General features: G+C 37.1%; 1 protein-coding gene across 1 annotated transcript in view; it reads left to right on the top strand.

The window, feature by feature from the left end:
• MAP2 (microtubule associated protein 2) overlaps positions 1–18,236 on the top strand; it is a 78,533-nt gene that overhangs the window by 28,573 nt on the left and 31,724 nt on the right. The window contains exons 4-9 of the mRNA XM_042783657.1: positions 2,527–2,769; positions 4,387–8,121; positions 8,326–8,532; positions 8,706–8,840; positions 11,813–11,874; positions 17,349–17,496. Coding sequence (XP_042639591.1) covers positions 2,527–2,769; positions 4,387–8,121; positions 8,326–8,532; positions 8,706–8,840; positions 11,813–11,874; positions 17,349–17,496 — 4,530 coding nt within the window. The remainder of the gene's footprint in view (positions 1–2,526; positions 2,770–4,386; positions 8,122–8,325; positions 8,533–8,705; positions 8,841–11,812; positions 11,875–17,348; positions 17,497–18,236) is intronic.

Raw genomic sequence — 18,236 nt, 5'->3', positions numbered from 1 at the left:
CCCCCAGCCTGCAGCTTTGTCCACATGTGTCATACTACGTGTGCCTCATATGCGGGTCGGGAGGGGGAAGGAGCCTGCTTTTTCCACATGATAGTGAAGCCCCTATATAGGTTGTGTCTGTTCAAATGCCTCAAAAGTTTATGTGAAGGAAGCCTTCCTTCTGGTATTTGAGCACTTCCTTTTTCTCTATCATTGCTTCTGAGAAGAAAGAAAAAAATACATAAAAGGAAGCAAGAATACTCCAGTTAAAGTGTGACTCCTTTCTGCTTCCTGCAAATAAATCAGAGAACATACTCTTAACCGAATAGAAGATGATCCTTAATATTATTTTTTGTCTTCCTTGAACATGTAATATTTCTAAGACCAGACTTTAATACACTTAGTCCACTTTTTACTGCTATGTTAATACTACTTACTACCGTGAAAGACAAAGACTGAAGAATCTCCTTAGGGCAGAATAAATGCTATGGAATAGATTTATTTCTACAAACCACTTGATCATCAACAGAGACCACAGGGCCACCCCAGATGACCACATCTTGGTTCGAGCTAGCTAAAATGAACGATGTGATCCATGGCCTCTATTATCTTGGCCTCAGAAAGCCAGGAAACCCAGTGTATAATTGGCTACAGTAAGGATAAAATAAGTTGGCAGTAGTTGTAATTTGTCTCATTCTAACTAGAGAGTCTTGTAAGGAAAAAAATAATAGAAAAAAATGTGTTTCGTGAGTTATTTTCATGTGAGACGATAATTAATGTAAAAACAAATAGTCTCGAGACATTGGGGGATAAGGTTGCAGCTCACAGACTTCATTCATGATCATAAACTTCTTCATGGGTCCTTTTGAAAACAAAGAGCCTCAATAGCTCAGACCTTCTGGTAGAGAAATATAGCCCCTATTTATTTTATACTAAGCTCTAGTAATAGTGGACCCTTAAACAATGAAGAAAAATATGTGATTTTTTTTTTTACTACTAAGAAACAGGTATGATAGAATGAATATGATTTATACAAAATGGAAAACTAGAAAGTTATGTGGATTTGGAAAAGATGTAAATTAACTTGATTAGATTTCATCCAATAAGCTAACATCAAGTGTAGCAGCTATAGTAAAAGTCTTTTAACTGTGATCAGAATCTCTAATTCAAGTTGGAATCTGAATTTTTAAAATGTCATTACATAATTTAATCACAAAAATGAAAGTATCTGAGTGTAAATGTAAGGAGGTGGATGAAGTCATTCTGATTCTCCCCCCTCAGGGTTTTCATATTTCCCACAAAAGAAAATGCCTTTTCTATCTATCTGTAGTATCTCCCACAGGACATTTAAACAATGCGCAGTATTTCATAGGAAACTTCAATTTAGATAGCTGTTCAACAGCTTAAGGTTTTCCTCTAATTTTTAAGGCATATAGTTCGATTTATTTTTGAACTATATGCCTTAAAAATTTGAAACATAAATGAGGAACAAATGAACAAGATAATTCATGAACTTGATTGGTTTGGTTTTGTACATTTTAAATGCTAACATTTTTTTCTTGTGATTTGCATCTTTCAGAAGGTAGTTTGGCAGTTTGGTTGCCACTCAATCATGTTTCCTTAGTGATTTCATTTTGAATTGCAGAAATAAGACTTAATAGCTAATATCCACATTTTTGTTCTTACACAATGCCAAAGAGAACTACACATGAACAGCATTACTGATATTTTAGGTTTAAGCAATATGGCAGGAGTTTTGTCTCAGTGGTACACTTCTCTAACTAGTGAGATTTGAATTTTACCTTAGCCTTGTTTTCCAAAATATTGTACTTCCTCCCCCAAAATTTTCATCTTCTCCAACATCATAGAATGCATTGAAGTAAAATAAATTGAGTTATGTAGTCTTTTGCCCTAGAAATATTAAATAAATTATATTTTAAATAGTCATGATGAACTCTGTGAGAAAGCTATTAAGGTAGTTGATCAGCTGTTATTTTGAGGCAAGGCTTTTTTCATTCCCTTTGCTGATTTCTTCAGCAAAGTTTTCATGTTTTAAATAGAGTAATCAGGCATTCTTATGTAGGGGCTTCCTGCATCGGGGAAAACAGCACATGTCTAACAAATTTCAAGGTTTTTTTGGTGTGTTTTTTTTTCCAGTACATCAGCGCTTCGATCTTTTCACAACCATCTGTCAGCCGGCAGCACCATCTCTTATTTCCAGCAAGCTTTCCACATGCATTCAACTTACTGCCATTTCCACTAAGGGAAATAGAGCAAAAAAACCCTTTCAGCTCTCAATTTTTAAAATGAACAGCCTTTTAATGAGACTCTAGAAGGCGTTATTATTAGCAGATTATACATAATAATTTTCTAAACAATATATAATGTACATATCATAGCAATATCAATTTCCTCTTCCAAATGACAAAACATCTGAGGTTCTGGTGAGGTCATTATAACAGAGCTGAAAGTGTTCCTTGGATAATATTTCTGTCATTTTGTGTATTGTTCTGTGGTCATGATGTCAACATCTTTTTCATCCTTAAGAAGAAGAAACGCTAGAGGGTCCGATGGCAGAGGAAGAGAAACCTGCAGCTCTTCTGGGGAAAGAGTGTGGGGCTGCTAAGTCCTCAGACCAACCCAAGGGCCTCAGTGAGGGCCAAGTGGAGTCTAGTGAGAAGGCCCAAGTAGTTCCTGAAGAGAATGCCCCAGCAGGGACCTCGCATGAGAAAAGTGTAATGGTCACAGAGGTGTCTCCGGAAGTAAAAACCCCTTCCCCTGCCAAGGAAGGTGTGTCTTTCTTAGGACTTGCATGTGTTTTGTTGCAAATGATCTCTCCAGCAGCTTACCAACCTGATGGCCTGTTCAGTGCTGTTTCATCGCTCGGTCTTCTCATGATCACAAGCCCCCTGTTTCAGGCTTACTGAGGAGCGAGTGTGGCTTGCGCACCTGCTGTATGGCAGTTTGGTTTTCCACTGCTGCAGCTGATTTCTGATTTTACTTTGCCATGATACAATACGCTTTGCAGTCAGCTTGATAATGCTATGTGACCTTATTTTTTTTCCCCCCCATCTCAAATGTTTGCCAGTCACATTGCTATTACATGTATATTTTTATTTTTGTTTTTGGGACAGCAATTCATATGCTTTTATTTCAAATCGTAGAGTGACTTGGTCTTTGGCACATAGAGGCTTAAGTGGTAGACTCGTTTTTGTTTGCAACCACAATGTGCTATCTTTTTTATGCTTCAATGAATAACTGGTTTGGTATCCTTCAAAGCTCCTGCTGATGCTTCTCATATCATTTCCTCTTCATGGCAACCAACCCCTTTTGATCATCCCATATTTCTTGCATTTTCATTCATCTAAGCTTCATTAGAAGTTCATGAAGTATTTCTTTTCTTTTGTTACAACAGGACACACAAGTATATATTACGGTAGTGATGATCCATACACTTGCTCTTTGAGAGATGGTTGAATTTTACTGTTTTTCCCAAAATTGTTTCTATATGATTACTATAGCCCTACTGACCATAATAAAATGCCCTTGACTTTAAATTTTGGGTTAGTGAATGAAAAAATAACTAAATATGAGTTATTCAATTTCTGGGAAGCATCTCTAAAGCTGCTACTAAGCAATGCTTCTCCAGTTGGTCAAGTTCCAGGGAACAAGGTCATGACCATGGAGAGAAAAGTATATTAATAATTGATTCTTTTAAAAATATTTTCACTCTACTCATACAACTTTCCAGTAATTATAATTCATATTTCCTTAAACCTACATACAAATGTGAATTTAATGAAATTTAAACATAGATTATGTATAAAACCTCCTGATACCCCCCCAAAATTTGGTCCTCACATTTGCTGATCAAGTGATCCTAAAACTGTTGACACTCATATTACTATGAATGAATTGGTCTTTGGTCCATGGCCTGCCAATTCACTTTTAAATGAGAAAATGAATGAAAAAGTTAATAGAAATAAGTTTGTATACAAATTTAGTACTTCAAATATATTCTTTATAACCTCATATTAGGTACTCATTCTTTAGTTTATCATTTTTATCTCTGGAAGGCACATGAAATTTTTTCTACTATATTGCACATCATGTAATGTTTAGGAAAGACCAAAAGTAAGCAAAAAAGACAGAAGGGCATTCAAAAGTATACTCTTAATTCAATTACTGTGCACCTTAATTCACAATGGGAGTTCATTTTAGCCATAGTTCACATATACCTCAGTCCTGACATTTTCATATTGATTTTTAAATGGGTGGCATGCTTGCATGTTCCATAGTTTTTCTTTTTACACTACCATTCATTTATCATTTCAAAATTTATTTTTAAGATAACTGCTTGAAAGAAATTGCCTATTATTTGTTTAAAAATCCACCCAATTACTTCAGGTTTACCTACCGCCTTGAAGATGGAGTTCCATGATCAACAGGAATTGACTCCTTCTACAACTGAGCCATTAGACAAGGAAGCAAAAGAGCCAGAGAAGGAAAGCAAGCCTGATGAAGATCATAAACTCGCTGCCTTAGTGTCTCAGCCTGAAGCAACTGAACCATCCCCTGATGGAAAGGACATGCGAGGCAAAGAAGAAGAGAAAGCACCTGCCAGTCTATTTGATCACACTCTTGGTGCCAGTCCAGAAGACCTTAAACAGAAGACAGAACCAAGCCTAGTACTACCTGGCATTGGCTTCCCTGCAGAGACTCCAACTCAAAAAGAGCAAAAGGATTGGTTCATTGAAATGCCAGTGGAAGCCAAAAAGGATGAGTGGGGTTTAGTTGCTCCAATATCTCCTGGTCCCCTGACACCTATGAAGGAAAAAGATGTGCTTGAAGATATCCCAAAATGGGAAGGGAAACAATTTGATTCTCCCATGCCAAGTCCCTTTCAAGGTGGAAACTTCACTCTTCCTTTAGATGTCAAGAAGAATCAAATAGTTGCAGCAGCATCACCTTTTGCCCCTGTCCTATTACAACCAGATGACAGAAAATCCCTAGAAGAAGGCACTGGCCCAGAGACTGCCGAAGATTCTTCTAAAGTTGAAGAGCCCCTTAAGGATAAACCTGATCAAATGGCAGAAACACCAGCCTCAGTGGCAATTACCTCACCCAAAGACACTTATATTCCTATTACGGAAGAATATATCTCAGAGAAAGTTGCAGGAGAAGAAAAGGGGGCCATAAAGGAAGAGAGTGTGCAAAAAAAAGAGACTTCCACTCTCAGTGAACAGGAACCCACACTTACAGAAAAGGAACCTGACCTCAGCTTTGAAGAAAAAACTACCATCCCTGACAAAGAAGCTTTGCAAAAAGAAAGTGAACCTCCAATATTGACAGATGATGAAACGGGCATAATTCAGACCACCACAGAGCATACTTTCTCAAAAGAAGAACAGAAAGGTCAAGAGCCGACTGCAGATATGTTAAAACAGGACTCATTCCCTCCAAGTTTGGAGCAAGCAGTTACAGATTCAGCCATGGCCTCTAAAACATTGGAGAAAGTGTTGACTGAACCATGTACACTAAGTGAAAAGAGTTCAATCCAGGAACTTTTTGAAGAGAAAGTTGCTGACAAAGATAATAAGATTGAAAGGGTTGGGGTTGCAGCATCATCGGAGCTTGACATGCCATTTTATGAAGATAAGTCAGGTATGTCCAAGTACTTTGAAACATCTGCCTTGAAAGAGGAAGTGACAAAAAGCATTCAGCCAGGCAGTGATTACTATGAACTGAGTGACAAAACAGAAAGTGCCCGTGAGTCTTTTGATACTCTATCTCCCATGTTTAAAAATGGTGACAAGGAAATGCAGGCAGGAAAAGAACCACAGCCTCATGCTGTCGCACAAGAAACAGGGTACAGCACTCTTGCACAGAGTTATCCATCTGATTTACCTGAAGAACCCAGTTCTCCTCAAGAAAGAATGTTCACTATTGATCCAAAAGTGTATGGGGAGAAAAGGGATCTCCACAGTAAGAATAAGGATGATTTGACACTAAGCCGAAGTTTAGGACTTGGTGGTAGGTCTGCGATAGAACAAAGAAGTATGTCAATCAATTTGCCCATGTCTTGCCTCGACTCCATAGCCCTTGGATTTAACTTTGGTCGAGGGCATGATCTTTCTCCTCTGGCTTCTGATATTCTAACCAACACTAGTGGAAGTATGGACGAAGGAGATGATTACTTTCCGGCCACAACACCTGCAGTGGAGAAAGCCCCTTGCTTCCCAATAGAAAACAAAGAGGTAGAAGAACAAATCAAAGAAGAAAAACCTACAGGAGAGGAAAATACTCAACCTGAGACATCATGTGAGTCACCTTTCCTAGCCAAAGATTATTATAAAAATGGGACCGTCATGGCCCCTGATTTGCCGGAAATGCTTGATCTGGCAGGCACAAGGTCAAGATTGGCTTCTGTTAGTGCAGATGCTGAGGTTACAAGGAGGAAATCTGTCCCATCAGAAACTGTGATTGAAGAAAGTTGCACTGGTTTGCCCCCAGTGACTGGGGAAAACCATGTCATTGTAAAAACGGACAGTCAGCTAGAAGACCTGGGCTACTGTGTGTTCAATAAATACACAGTCCCACTCCCGTCACCTGTTCAAGACAGTGAGAATTTATCAGGGGAGAGTGGTTCCTTTTATGAAGGCACAGATGATAAAGTTCGAAGAGATTTGGCCACAGACCTTTCTTTGATTGAAGTCAAACTGGCAGCTGCAGGAAGAGTCAAAGATGAGTTCGGTGCTGAGAAAGAAACATCCTCACATACTTCAGGACTGGGCAGGGAGTTTGATCAGGAAAGAAAAGCAAATGATAAGCTAGATACTGTACTGGAAAAGGGTGAAGAACATGTTGATTCAAAAGAACATGCCAAGAAAACAGAAGACACTGGCGATCAAGTTGAAACATTGGGATTAGGAGTCACCTGTGAGCAATCATTAGATGAAGAACTGACAACATCAAAAGATACATCACCTGTCATGACAGAGAAAGGTCTGAGCTCAGTGCCAGAGGTAGCTGAGGTAGAACCAGCCAAAAAAGCTGAACCAGAACTGGATTTTGCTGCAAAGGAAGCTGATCAATTAGATGTTAAAATCAGTGACTTTAGACAGATGGCCACAGGGCTAACCGTGGAGGCTGAAATAGCAACAGAGTTTAAACTTGAGGAGACACCACAGGACTTGGCCCCCGCATCCAAAGTGCCTCAGGAGGCAGATGCAGTTATGGGTGTTGAGTCTGGCCTTTTGAAAGAAGGCACCAAAGTGAGTGAGACAGAAGTCAAAGAGAAGATAGCCAAACCTGACTTGGTACACCAGGAGGCTGTGGACAAGGAGGAGTCCTACGAGTCTAGTGGTGAGCACGAAAGCCTCACCATGGAGTCCTTGAAACCTGATGAGGGCAAGAAGGATATATCCCGAGAGTCATCTCTCATTCAAGACGAGGTTGCCATCAAGTTGTCAGTGGATATACCTTGTGTATCTGCTGTTACAGAGGCTGATTTAGCCACAGATGAAAGAGCTGATGTGCAGATGGAAGTTATTCAGCTACCAAAAGAAGAAAGCAAAGAGACCCCAGATATATCTATCACTCCCTCAGATGTTGCAGAACCAGTGCTGGAAGGAACTGTGTCTGAACCAGCAGAGGCTCAGAGTGAGGAAGAAGAGATCGAAGCCCAGGGAGAATACGATAAGCTGCTCTTCCGCTCAGACACCCTTCAGATTACCGACCTGGGTGTTCCAGGTGTCAGGGAGGAATTCGTGGAGACCTGCCCCGGTGAACACAAAGGAGTGATTGAGTCCGTTGTAACCATTGAGGATGATTTCATCACTGTAGTGCAAACCACAACTGACGAAGGGGAGTCTGGTTCCCACAGTGTACGTTTTGCAGCCCTAGAGCAGCCTGAGGTGGAAAGGAGACCCTCTCCTCACGATGAAGAAGAACTCGAAGTGGAAGAGGCAGCTGAAGCCCAGGCAGAACCCAAGGATGGCTCCCCAGAGGCTCCAGCTTCCCCTGAGAGAGAAGAGGTTGCACTTTCGGAATATAAGACAGAAACCTATGATGATTACAGAGACGAGACCACCATCGATGACTCCATCATGGACGCCGACAGCCTCTGGGTAGACACTCAAGGTGTGCGTTATTATTTTTTTTTTAATTTCCTACTCCCAGATAAAACCCAATAACCAAGTAGGAAAAATACTTTTTCCACTAATTTAACATTTTTTTAATGTCCCTCTATTTCTTTATTTTGCGTTTTGTTAAGTATATGAAAGATTTTGTACATTTGTTACTAATGTTTTTGTTGTTGTTGTCATGATTTGCTTTGATCCGCAGATGATGATAGGAGCATCATGACAGAACAGTTAGAAACTATTCCTAAAGAGGAGAAAGCTGAAAAGGAAGCTCGGAGATCATCTCTTGAGAAACATAGAAAAGAAAAGCCTTTTAAAACCGGGAGAGGCAGAATTTCCACTCCTGAAAGGAAAATAGCTAAAAAGGAACCTAGCACAGTCTCCAGAGATGAAGTGAGAAGGAAAAAAGGTTCATTTAACAATCACTTCTTTAAAAATGTTGTGTAAAGTAGTTCATTATTGTTCTTTTGTAGAAGAAACTGCCTAACAGTGGTAACGAATTACTTATGAAATTTCTTTCGGTTTTGCTCCAAGTGTTCGTTTTTTCCTGACGGTATGCTCTTTGTGTTTTCTCATTCGTAGCAGTTTATAAGAAGGCTGAACTTGCTAAAAAATCAGAAGTTCAGGCCCACTCTCCCTCCAGGAAATTCATTTTAAAACCTGCTATCAAATATACTAGACCAACTCATCTCTCCTGTGTTAAGCGGAAAACGACAGGTGACTGTTCAATTCTGCAATGTGGCTGGCAAACGTAGACTTTTTTCTTTTTTCTTTTTTTTTCAATGTCATTGCTGTAGCAGCTTCTTCATTTTTTTTTTCGCCCGAGAATCTTAGCAGTCCTGAACAATTTTGCTTTGAAATGTCTTGTATCATTATTCTCCCTTTGCAGAAGAGACCATGCTCATGTATTTCTTTGTCATATTCAGACTTAACCAGTGCGTGATTGTATCTTGGCATCGTACCCTAGTGTCACATGATGAGGACCCTGTTTTCATTCTGTGTGTTTGGTTAGATGATGGTGATGACTTTCACTGTGGTACGCATTCTCATTATTTTGCTTTTTTTTTTTTTTTTTTTTAACTTCCTTCATGCTTAAGCCCATACATACTATTTCTCCTATTTTCTACATTGTTACTGCCAAATCTGTTACTGATGTTGATGAGTTTCCTAAAAATCACCAAGAATGCACAGCAATTTGGAGATTAAAAATGAAAAGGAAAATGGGAGGTAAAATTACGTTTGCAAAATAACTCTTCTTTAGATGAAAATAAACAGAAGAAAAATGTAATTGTCTGATAATCTCATCAGATCTTGTCCTCATGCCCAAAACTAGCCAGCCTCTCAGTCTGCCGCACTACATCTTTTCGTTTACACTCTGTCATTGGGATTTTCTTAAACGTGTTGGATCAAAACTGTCCAACTCTCCTACATAATTCAGTATCAAACTTGAATATCTTAGATCCCAAATTTGTTTGTTTTGCTACTTTCTACTTCTCTGTCTTCTCCAAACATACTCACTTTTACTAAGTAACAAGTAGTACAATGAAGGGATGAAACATGTTACAAAAATAAAAGTCCATACAGGTATTTACAGTGCAAACTTAATTCCTAAATTTGAGTGAAAAGTATTCATTTTATATGTGTAATGATACTATGATAATCTTAATATATAATATATTTTACCTTATCACTTACTAAGTGGCAGATTTGTAGTGTACAAAATAAGATACTGGCTTGCTAATTAATTTCAATTCCGTTATAAATGATATATGCCTCTCTATAAATCTTTGGATGGTTTTAAAACTTAAGAGCAACATTAATCTCTGTTGTGAGAGAAAGAAAGTGAAAGTCGTTGATGGTTTGTGATAGCTACTAAAATTTACAGTGTTCTGTGTCTCTGTTCTTCACATAGGACTCAGTTCATGTGTTGCTGTTGAGGAACTGCTAATGCACAATTTGAAAGTGGAAGGTTTAAACACAAACCTTGATGATGAAGGTTCAGAATGAGGAGTTCCTCTAAATTAAGAGTTAGGAATTAAAACCATATCTCTAAATCTTGTATGACATCTTATGGAGTTCATTTTCTGAGGTTTTTAGCATCATTAAACTTGGTATTTTTCGTCTATTTAGACAAAGCTGGGCAGGCAGAAGAATATCTTAATTTGGGCATACTAGTCCGATATCCTACCTGAAAGGACTGAAAGGTGCCCTCGGGGTTGGGGAATTGCAGAGGAAATGTCAAATGGTTTAATGCAGTGACACCAATATTCAAACTGCCAATTTTAATAGCCTTTTGAATTTTACAGGAAATCAAAATTTTTGGACTAATTAGTATCTTCCCTTATTCTAGTCAAAGATTAAGATACCCTTGTATTGGAAAACATATACCAGACCTGAAATTGTGAGTTTAAAGAGAACTATTTCACAGAAATTTGAGATCCAGTGTAGAAGCAATCAGAAGGCCTCATTTGTACTGCTTCTTTAAAAAACCAGTTCTAGACTTTGTGAATTATCTTACTGATCAGTCCTGTGTAACTCAGAGCATATTGCAGAGTTAATGTTTTTTAATTAGAACTGCACATAGTGAGAGAATCTTTTCAAGGCTTCATTTAGATTGCTTCTAAGTATTTTTCTCCCCTGAGGTTTTCTCTCTTCTGGTGGCTCAGTGGTTAAAGCACTTGGCTGCTAATCAAAAGGAGAGAAAGATGTGGCAATCTGCTTTTGTGAAGATTTTAAGCCTTGGAAACCCTATGGGACAGTTCTGTTCTGTCTTAATAGAGTCGCTGTGTGTCAGAATCAGCTTTGCAACAATGGGGTAGGTGAGGTAAACACACACGCTTGAGTATTTTATTTTATAATTTAAATTTTTTCCCCTAAGTATAATAATATGAGTGGTTTTCAAAAACACAAAGAATTGTTTTAAATCAGGTAAGTCATCAACAGAAAATATGCTAGAGATGATGGAGTTTAAAATTCAAACCAGAAGCATAAACAGCAGCAAGAGAAACAACAGTAACAGATGTGGTAATGATTTCATACAGGAAGTGCATGTGTAGAACACGTTCTGTATTACTGAACTTAAAATTCCTCTCGTGTTTTCTCTCTTTGACAAACTATTTTTCTTCCACTCTCTACTCACGTGGTACGTCTTCACATCACACAATTACGTTTTTTACATTGTGAAATGAAGAGGGAATGGGGTTAGCTGACCATGACAGCCTGGAATATGGAATGCCAACAACATCTTCCGGCGTGCCGGTTGGCTTGCAGAACAAGAAGAGTGTTTGGGAGTCTCCGTGGGCACTCCTCTAGAGCAGGGCACATCTAGAAGCCAACCAGTCCCCTTTTCCTTAAATTCTGTGGCTGACGAATTGCAATCCTGTCTGACTTCCATTCCACAAGATCAGTCCTTGTGTGCAGTGATCCAAATGTTCCTTGGTAGGAACAGAAAATTATTTGATGTGTTTACCTGTGCTTGGTAAACACTCCGTTACATTAATTAGCACACAGAAATGTCAGCCACAGGCTGTTACATTACACAAGTTTCTTTACTTAATTTGAGTCTTAAAATAAGGCAGACTTTGCCTGTCATTAGTAACTGAATATCCAAAAGGTATTGAAAAATGTATTATGTGGTCCTTGGCCACTAAGTTTGGGGTTGTTTGTTTTGTGTCTTTTCTTTTCAACAGCAGCAGGTGGTGAATCAACTCAGGCTCCCGGTGCATTTAAACAAGCAAAGGACAAAGTCTCTGTGAGTAAAATAAGCTTTTCCTTTTTCTTCACTTGACGTTCTTTTCTGTATTATTTGCCAAAATAACTTAAAGTGTAATTTAGACTTTAGATGTTTATTTACTCTTACTGTTATTTTAAACCTTCCGCACACCCAAAGTGCTTCTCTGTGCCATCCAGGCATATAGTTATATCTTCTGGGATGTCAAATGATGGAAGTTGCTGAGAGCGGTCAGAGTGCAGGCTGTCTATCAGTAGGACAAAAATACATGAAATAGCAGGATGATCTGACAGAAAATTGAGGGACTCACTTTACTTACTTTTTATAGCATAAACTATAGTAATAAACACTAAATTATGTTTTATTAAGCATTTTCATTTTTTTTTTGTTAAAAATAAGACTATGACAAAATAGCTTGCAATCATTTAGATTGCAACAATTTAGGTAACCAAAAGAAGTAAAAAAAGATCAGTTGTAATTCCCTTTTTTGAAGATAACTGCAATGATCATTTAGATATAAAATAGTTTAGTTTTTATACATATTTATATATTTAATAATGAAAATGGTATCATATATTGTGTGGATTTTATTAAACAATAAACATTAAACAGTTTTATTAAGCAATAAACATATTTCCATATTCTATACATAATTTTAATGACTGTATAATATTTCATTTTATTTATTTGCAAAGATATACTCAGTTACCTATCATTAGACTTTCAAATTTTTGTTATTATTTTAATGATTTTGCTCTAGCAAGCCTTTGGGCTAAACCCAAGAATACATGCCTACTACTTGCCTTAGGGTAATTTCCCAGTACTGAAGCTATTGTTTGTAAAAGAATGCCTGTATTTAAAGTTTTTGTTACATGTGCCAAATCGCCCTCCAGAAAAGTTCTAACTCCTTATGCCTTCCAATTGTATATGAGAGTTGTCCAGCTTCATTTTTATTACCAGTCTTTGTTGTATTTGCCAAATTATGGAAATGAAAGACCATTTTGTTTTTATTAATGATGTTGCATTTCTTCATTTATAAATCCTTTCTATATCTTCTTTTGTTAATTTCATTCTTTGTTATTAATCATACTGTAAAGACCTTCATCTGACAGGACACAGTCAGTATCAAACATTTTTACTTCTTTATGAGTGACAGAAAAAACTAAATCCTAAAATTACAGCTAATAGTTTTAATGATGTTCATCATTTTACTTTATCACAGTGTTCTGAGTTTCATCATCACATATGAAATGTAAATTACAAGGTCTTTGTTTGACCTTCTATAAACTGGGGAGATATTACTTCCACCTTTTATTGATTGTGAAAAATAGTTCTTTATTTCCAATGACAACCAAATCTTTTCTATCATCTTGAACCTGAAGGGTATTGCACTGATTAAAAAAATATATTTTCATATAAACGTTTGCAGACATATTCCTGAACAGATGGCAAGCAATAGAATCTATTTCTTTCTCTGAGAAATATTAGGCTTTATTTTGAGCACAGTATGATTTCAAGATTTGTGTCTCTTTGCCTTTGTTTCTGGTGGGAAAGTATCAAGTTCCAGTGGTTGGGAGCATGGCTGTGGACCAGACCAGATCTAAATCTTGAACATTCATTACCTACATGGTCTTTTACTTTCCATGCTTTAATTTTCAAGAATAAGGGGATTAAAAATTCCTATGTCATGTTAGTTGTGAAAATTAAATGTAGTAACTTTGGAAAACAGTACATGATTACCACGTAATATTCATTCAATAAATAGTGGTTATTGTTACTGTTTTCACTTACTTGAAAGAAGGAAGTCTTCAGGAGGTGATATAAAAAGTAAGTTTGAGCTTTGCCCCTTTTAGAAAAGAATTTTTAAGTGGACAGTGTTGGGAAAATCTATTGGAAATTTCCAACTGCTTTGGTCTTTGAGTAAATCAATAGGAATCAACATTTAATGCTTACACTTAGGACAGAAACCATATACATCTTCTGACACAAAGTTGACTTTTTTTCTCCTATCTATGCCCGTGTAGTCTTTCTGAAGGAGAGAGATCACACCATCATTCTTTTTTCCTCATTCATTACCTTCCTGTTTTCATTTCAATACTCCATCTTCTTTCTGTGTGTTTCCTAAAACCCTGAGGTTAACTCTTGCTTGATTTATCTTTGATACTTGGTACATCCATCACAATAGTTCTCTGATTTTTCAATTGATCTTTATTATGAACCTGGCCTACTCATAATCCTTTATTTCATTTTTCTTTTTAATTTGGCTACTTGTTTTGTTTGTTTTTAGCATGGCTTTAATAATAGTTTTCTTCTGTATTGAGGCGATGCAATTACTCCATTTTCCCCCAAAAGTCACACTTTGGCTTTTCAGTCTTTTGTGAGTGGGATCAATCAAAAAGGAATGACTTGTGCTGACCCAATAACACTTCCCCCTCAAGATGCTGCATGTCTAAAACAAGAAGTGGTGTGTGCAATCTGTGAGTGCTTCTGATTCTGCTGAAGCAGGCACAGAGGTTAAACCTTGGGATGAAATCTCAGTTTCAACTGCTATTTTTGTGACATCCGAACTATATTAATTATTTGATGATGAAAATACTTTGGCTGCCATACTTGCCTATATTTTAAACAGAGTCCCCCAGGAGACACGTGGCATGCCAGCACAACTTTCTTCAAAATGCCACATAGCCAACCCACTGACTTGTAGACAATCTCCTCAGAAGTTATCAACTCTTGTAAATTAAGCCTTGTGATGTTTATGGGCAATCTCTTTGGTGAGGACTTTCATTTTAGAATTTATAACACATTATACCAGCTATAGTCTATTATAAAAATGTTATTAACCCTAGAATATAACCTAGTCCCAGCATCCATTTTACTCATCAAATGGACTCATTATATATGAACTCTGCAGTTCTCTGATCAAGGGCAGTATCTATTGCCTTAAAAGAATTTTCTTAATCTTTAAAAAAATAATTTACATTAACAGCCCTCAAATATATACTGTTCTAAAGTCCTTGAAATGTTATCAATATATGGATTATGTATATACCTTAAGGGTTGTGTTTCCTAGAAAAACAATTCTGACAAATTCCCAAGTTATTTTTCAAATATCCATTGTAAACCAATGGATCAATTTGAGATTTTATGCATAGATATCCTTAGAAAACATTTTATCTACATTGTTATTAAATTATAGAATTATATATCAAATTACATGAAAAAACTTAGCCACTAAGCATAAAAAGGGCTTAATCATCATCTAATTTCCATTTGTTATATATTTTTAATAATATTTTTAATATTCTTCTATCTGAAGGATTATTTAATAAAACGTGGTTTTCATTGGTAACACATCCATGAACAATGGAATTTAGTATTTGGAGCTCTTATTTTGGTCTCATAGTGGAGTAATTTCCATCACTACAGAATACTTGGGAAAAGTTGAAATTTGCAAAGAGTTGGCCCATTTGTGCCAAGTCTCACTTACTCATGAGAATGTGATAAGGGACCCTCTGGGGAGTTTCTGCCCCCCTCCCCCAGAAGCACAGAAGCAAAAGTGAATGTAATATTCACTTTTAAAGTAAACTCATTGAAAATAGTATGTATTAGGAATATATATCTAAATGTTTGACTGTTGTATTCGATATAAATATATGGTGTGGGAAGTGTTTCCAAAAGCTTTCTATAATTGGATCCTCAGAATAACTCAAGTTTATTGCAGAGACAAGAACATCTTGAAACTGTATTCTCTTCCTGAACAATTCACTGCTGAAGAAAAGTGGCTGCCTCAGCCTCAGAGGGCTTGCAATGACTATTTGCCCAAGTGGTCCACACCAGAGAGGTGTTCTCATATTTTTTTTCTGCTTCTGACCCAAATTCTGGCCCTAGAGTTTAATAGTAGGAGGTTTCTTGCCACAAAGGGTCTTTCCTGTCCTTTTTCATAAGGTAAATGACAGCATTATTACCTTCAGTAATGTCTTCTGTTTCTCTGAGTACAGTAATGTACTTACAGATTCCTGCATCAAACCATCCATTTGGTCTCAGAATTTCACAGATCCAGTCCCTACACATTATTGATTCTTCCATCCATCCATCCATCCATACTTCTATTCATCCATCCACCTACCATTTACTCAATACATCTTCAGTGTGCAACTATCTGCCAAGTACAAACAGTCGCAACTCTTGGAAGTAAAGGATATCAAATACTATAAAAACCTGGTCTAGACCTGATTAATATAAAGTTAAATAATTTAGTGTAAGTTTCATTTTTATGTATGGCCTACATTTTTTTTTATGTGTATTGTTAAGTTAGTTCCAGTTAAAAGGAAATGTTCATTGAATGTGTCTTGTTCTCACATAAATATCCATCTCTATCATTAATTATAACCATTTATATGTTCTTGTTAAAGTCAAACATTTAATTTCTTAACGTTTTTATACTTCTTTTAATTTTCTTTTCACTTCATAGTTGGTTTATTTTATGCTTTTGTTTGTTTTCTCTCATGGCTAGAATTCTACCTTGTCAAAGATTCCTGCCTTACAGGGTAGCACAAAGTCCCCAAGATGCAGTTCAGCCTGCCCTAGTACGACTAAAAGGTCTACATTTTCTGACAGTTTTTTAATACAGCCCAACTCAGCGGGCTCCAAAGACCGTATGCCATTCTCAAAATCAGGGAACAAGGTAAGGCAGCAGGTCAATAAAAGGTGCAGAACAGAATATAATTTGGGAGAAGGTTATAGGACAAGATGCAGGAAATGTATGAAACCAAAGACTTCAAGTTCTAAACTGTATGAGACATAAACAAGAGACCCTATAAGAAACAAAACAAAGTGAAAGTTTCAATAGTTAGTGACAACCTAATCAGTGAAAAAATATACAAAATATATTTCTGTATCCAAATATGCTATCCAAGACTAATTCAATAATAATCTTTTTGTTTGCTGTTGTTGTTGTTGTTGTTGTTATGTGCCATCGAGTCGGCCCTGACTCATAGAGACCCCTCTTTGGGTTTCCAAGGCAGTATCACTACAGAAGTAGGATTGCCCAGCCTTCTTTCCGAGGAGTGGCTGGTGGGTTTGAACCACCAGCCTTCTGGTTAGCAGTCAAGTGCCTTAGGCACTATGCTACCAGAGCTCCTATAATCTTTTTAAGAAGATAAAATTTAAAATGAAATTTTAATGTGTAATTTTAAATATAAACTCATAAGACAAATTATATATGATATATAGTATATTTTGTAATATATCATTATATATAATCTAAATAATATATTACATTATATATCATAAATAGTTTGGACTTGGACCTTTGTACAAATGCGATGTCTAAGTTTTGAAGTAGAAATGCTTTTAAGCACATAAAATTTATTGGTTTGTTTTAAAATAAATCCAGCTATCATAACCACAGGAAAAGAAGTCAGAGCAATGTAATCACTTCATGTAATTAGAGCAAAGCTTCACAAGAATGCAATGGTCTCTTTTCCCTCAATCAGGACGGAGTTACCAAGAGCCCAGAAAAGCGCTCCTCTTTGCCAAGGCCTTCCTCCATTCTCCCTCCTCGCCGAGGTGGATCAGGAGACCGAGATGAGAATTCCTTCTCTCTCAACAGTTCCATCTCCTCTTCAGCACGACGGACCACTAGTAGGTTTATTTTGGTTTATCTTCCCTTTCATCATTTTTCACCCCTTAAGTAGCTTAGAGCTTACTATGTTTGTATCTTTTACATAGTTTAAATAAAACATACATTAAAAATATTTGTCCTAAGAATCAGAAAATCCAGAGTATAGATTGGTCGAAAACACCTAGCTGTTTGAGTCAAACTCCGTTGATGGAGAAAATGGGTACATATACCCTGTTATTTATTAAATTGTTATTAGCTGCCATCAAGTTGACTGCCAACTCCTGGCCATCCATGCAGAACAGGACAGTAGAATTGGATCATTGTTGTCATTGACTTACTTTCTGAAGTAGATCACCAGGCCTTTCTTCCTAGTTTGTCTTAGTCTGGAAACTCTGCTGAACCTGTTAGGCATCATAGCAACATGCAAGCCTCCACTGACGGACTTGGCTGGGCTTCAGGACTTAAACCCGAGTCTGTCATGGAAGGGGAGAATTCTGCTGCTGAACCACAAGTGCCTCATTCGTTCAACAAGATTAAGCCATTTTTCTCAAAACATATTTTCTCTCTTGTTTCAAAACTAAGAACAAAAAAGAAAATTCTAAAGAAGTAATTAATAGAGAAAAGCAATCCTAAGGGATTTTTTAAGTATACATCAATATCAGCTTATTGTTGTTGTTGTTATGTGCCGTCGAGTCGGCCCCGACTCATAGCGACCCCTCCTTGGGTTTCCGAGGCAGTATCACTACGGAAGTAGGATTGC

This window comes from Orycteropus afer, unplaced genomic scaffold, assembly GCF_000298275.1.
Source record: "Orycteropus afer afer isolate SDZICR_OR568_19922 unplaced genomic scaffold, OryAfe1.0 scaffold00002, whole genome shotgun sequence".
Lineage (NCBI taxonomy): Eukaryota > Metazoa > Chordata > Mammalia > Tubulidentata > Orycteropodidae > Orycteropus > Orycteropus afer.
The sequence above is the reverse complement of the archived record's forward strand: the minus strand, read 5'-3'. Positions and strand labels throughout refer to the sequence as shown.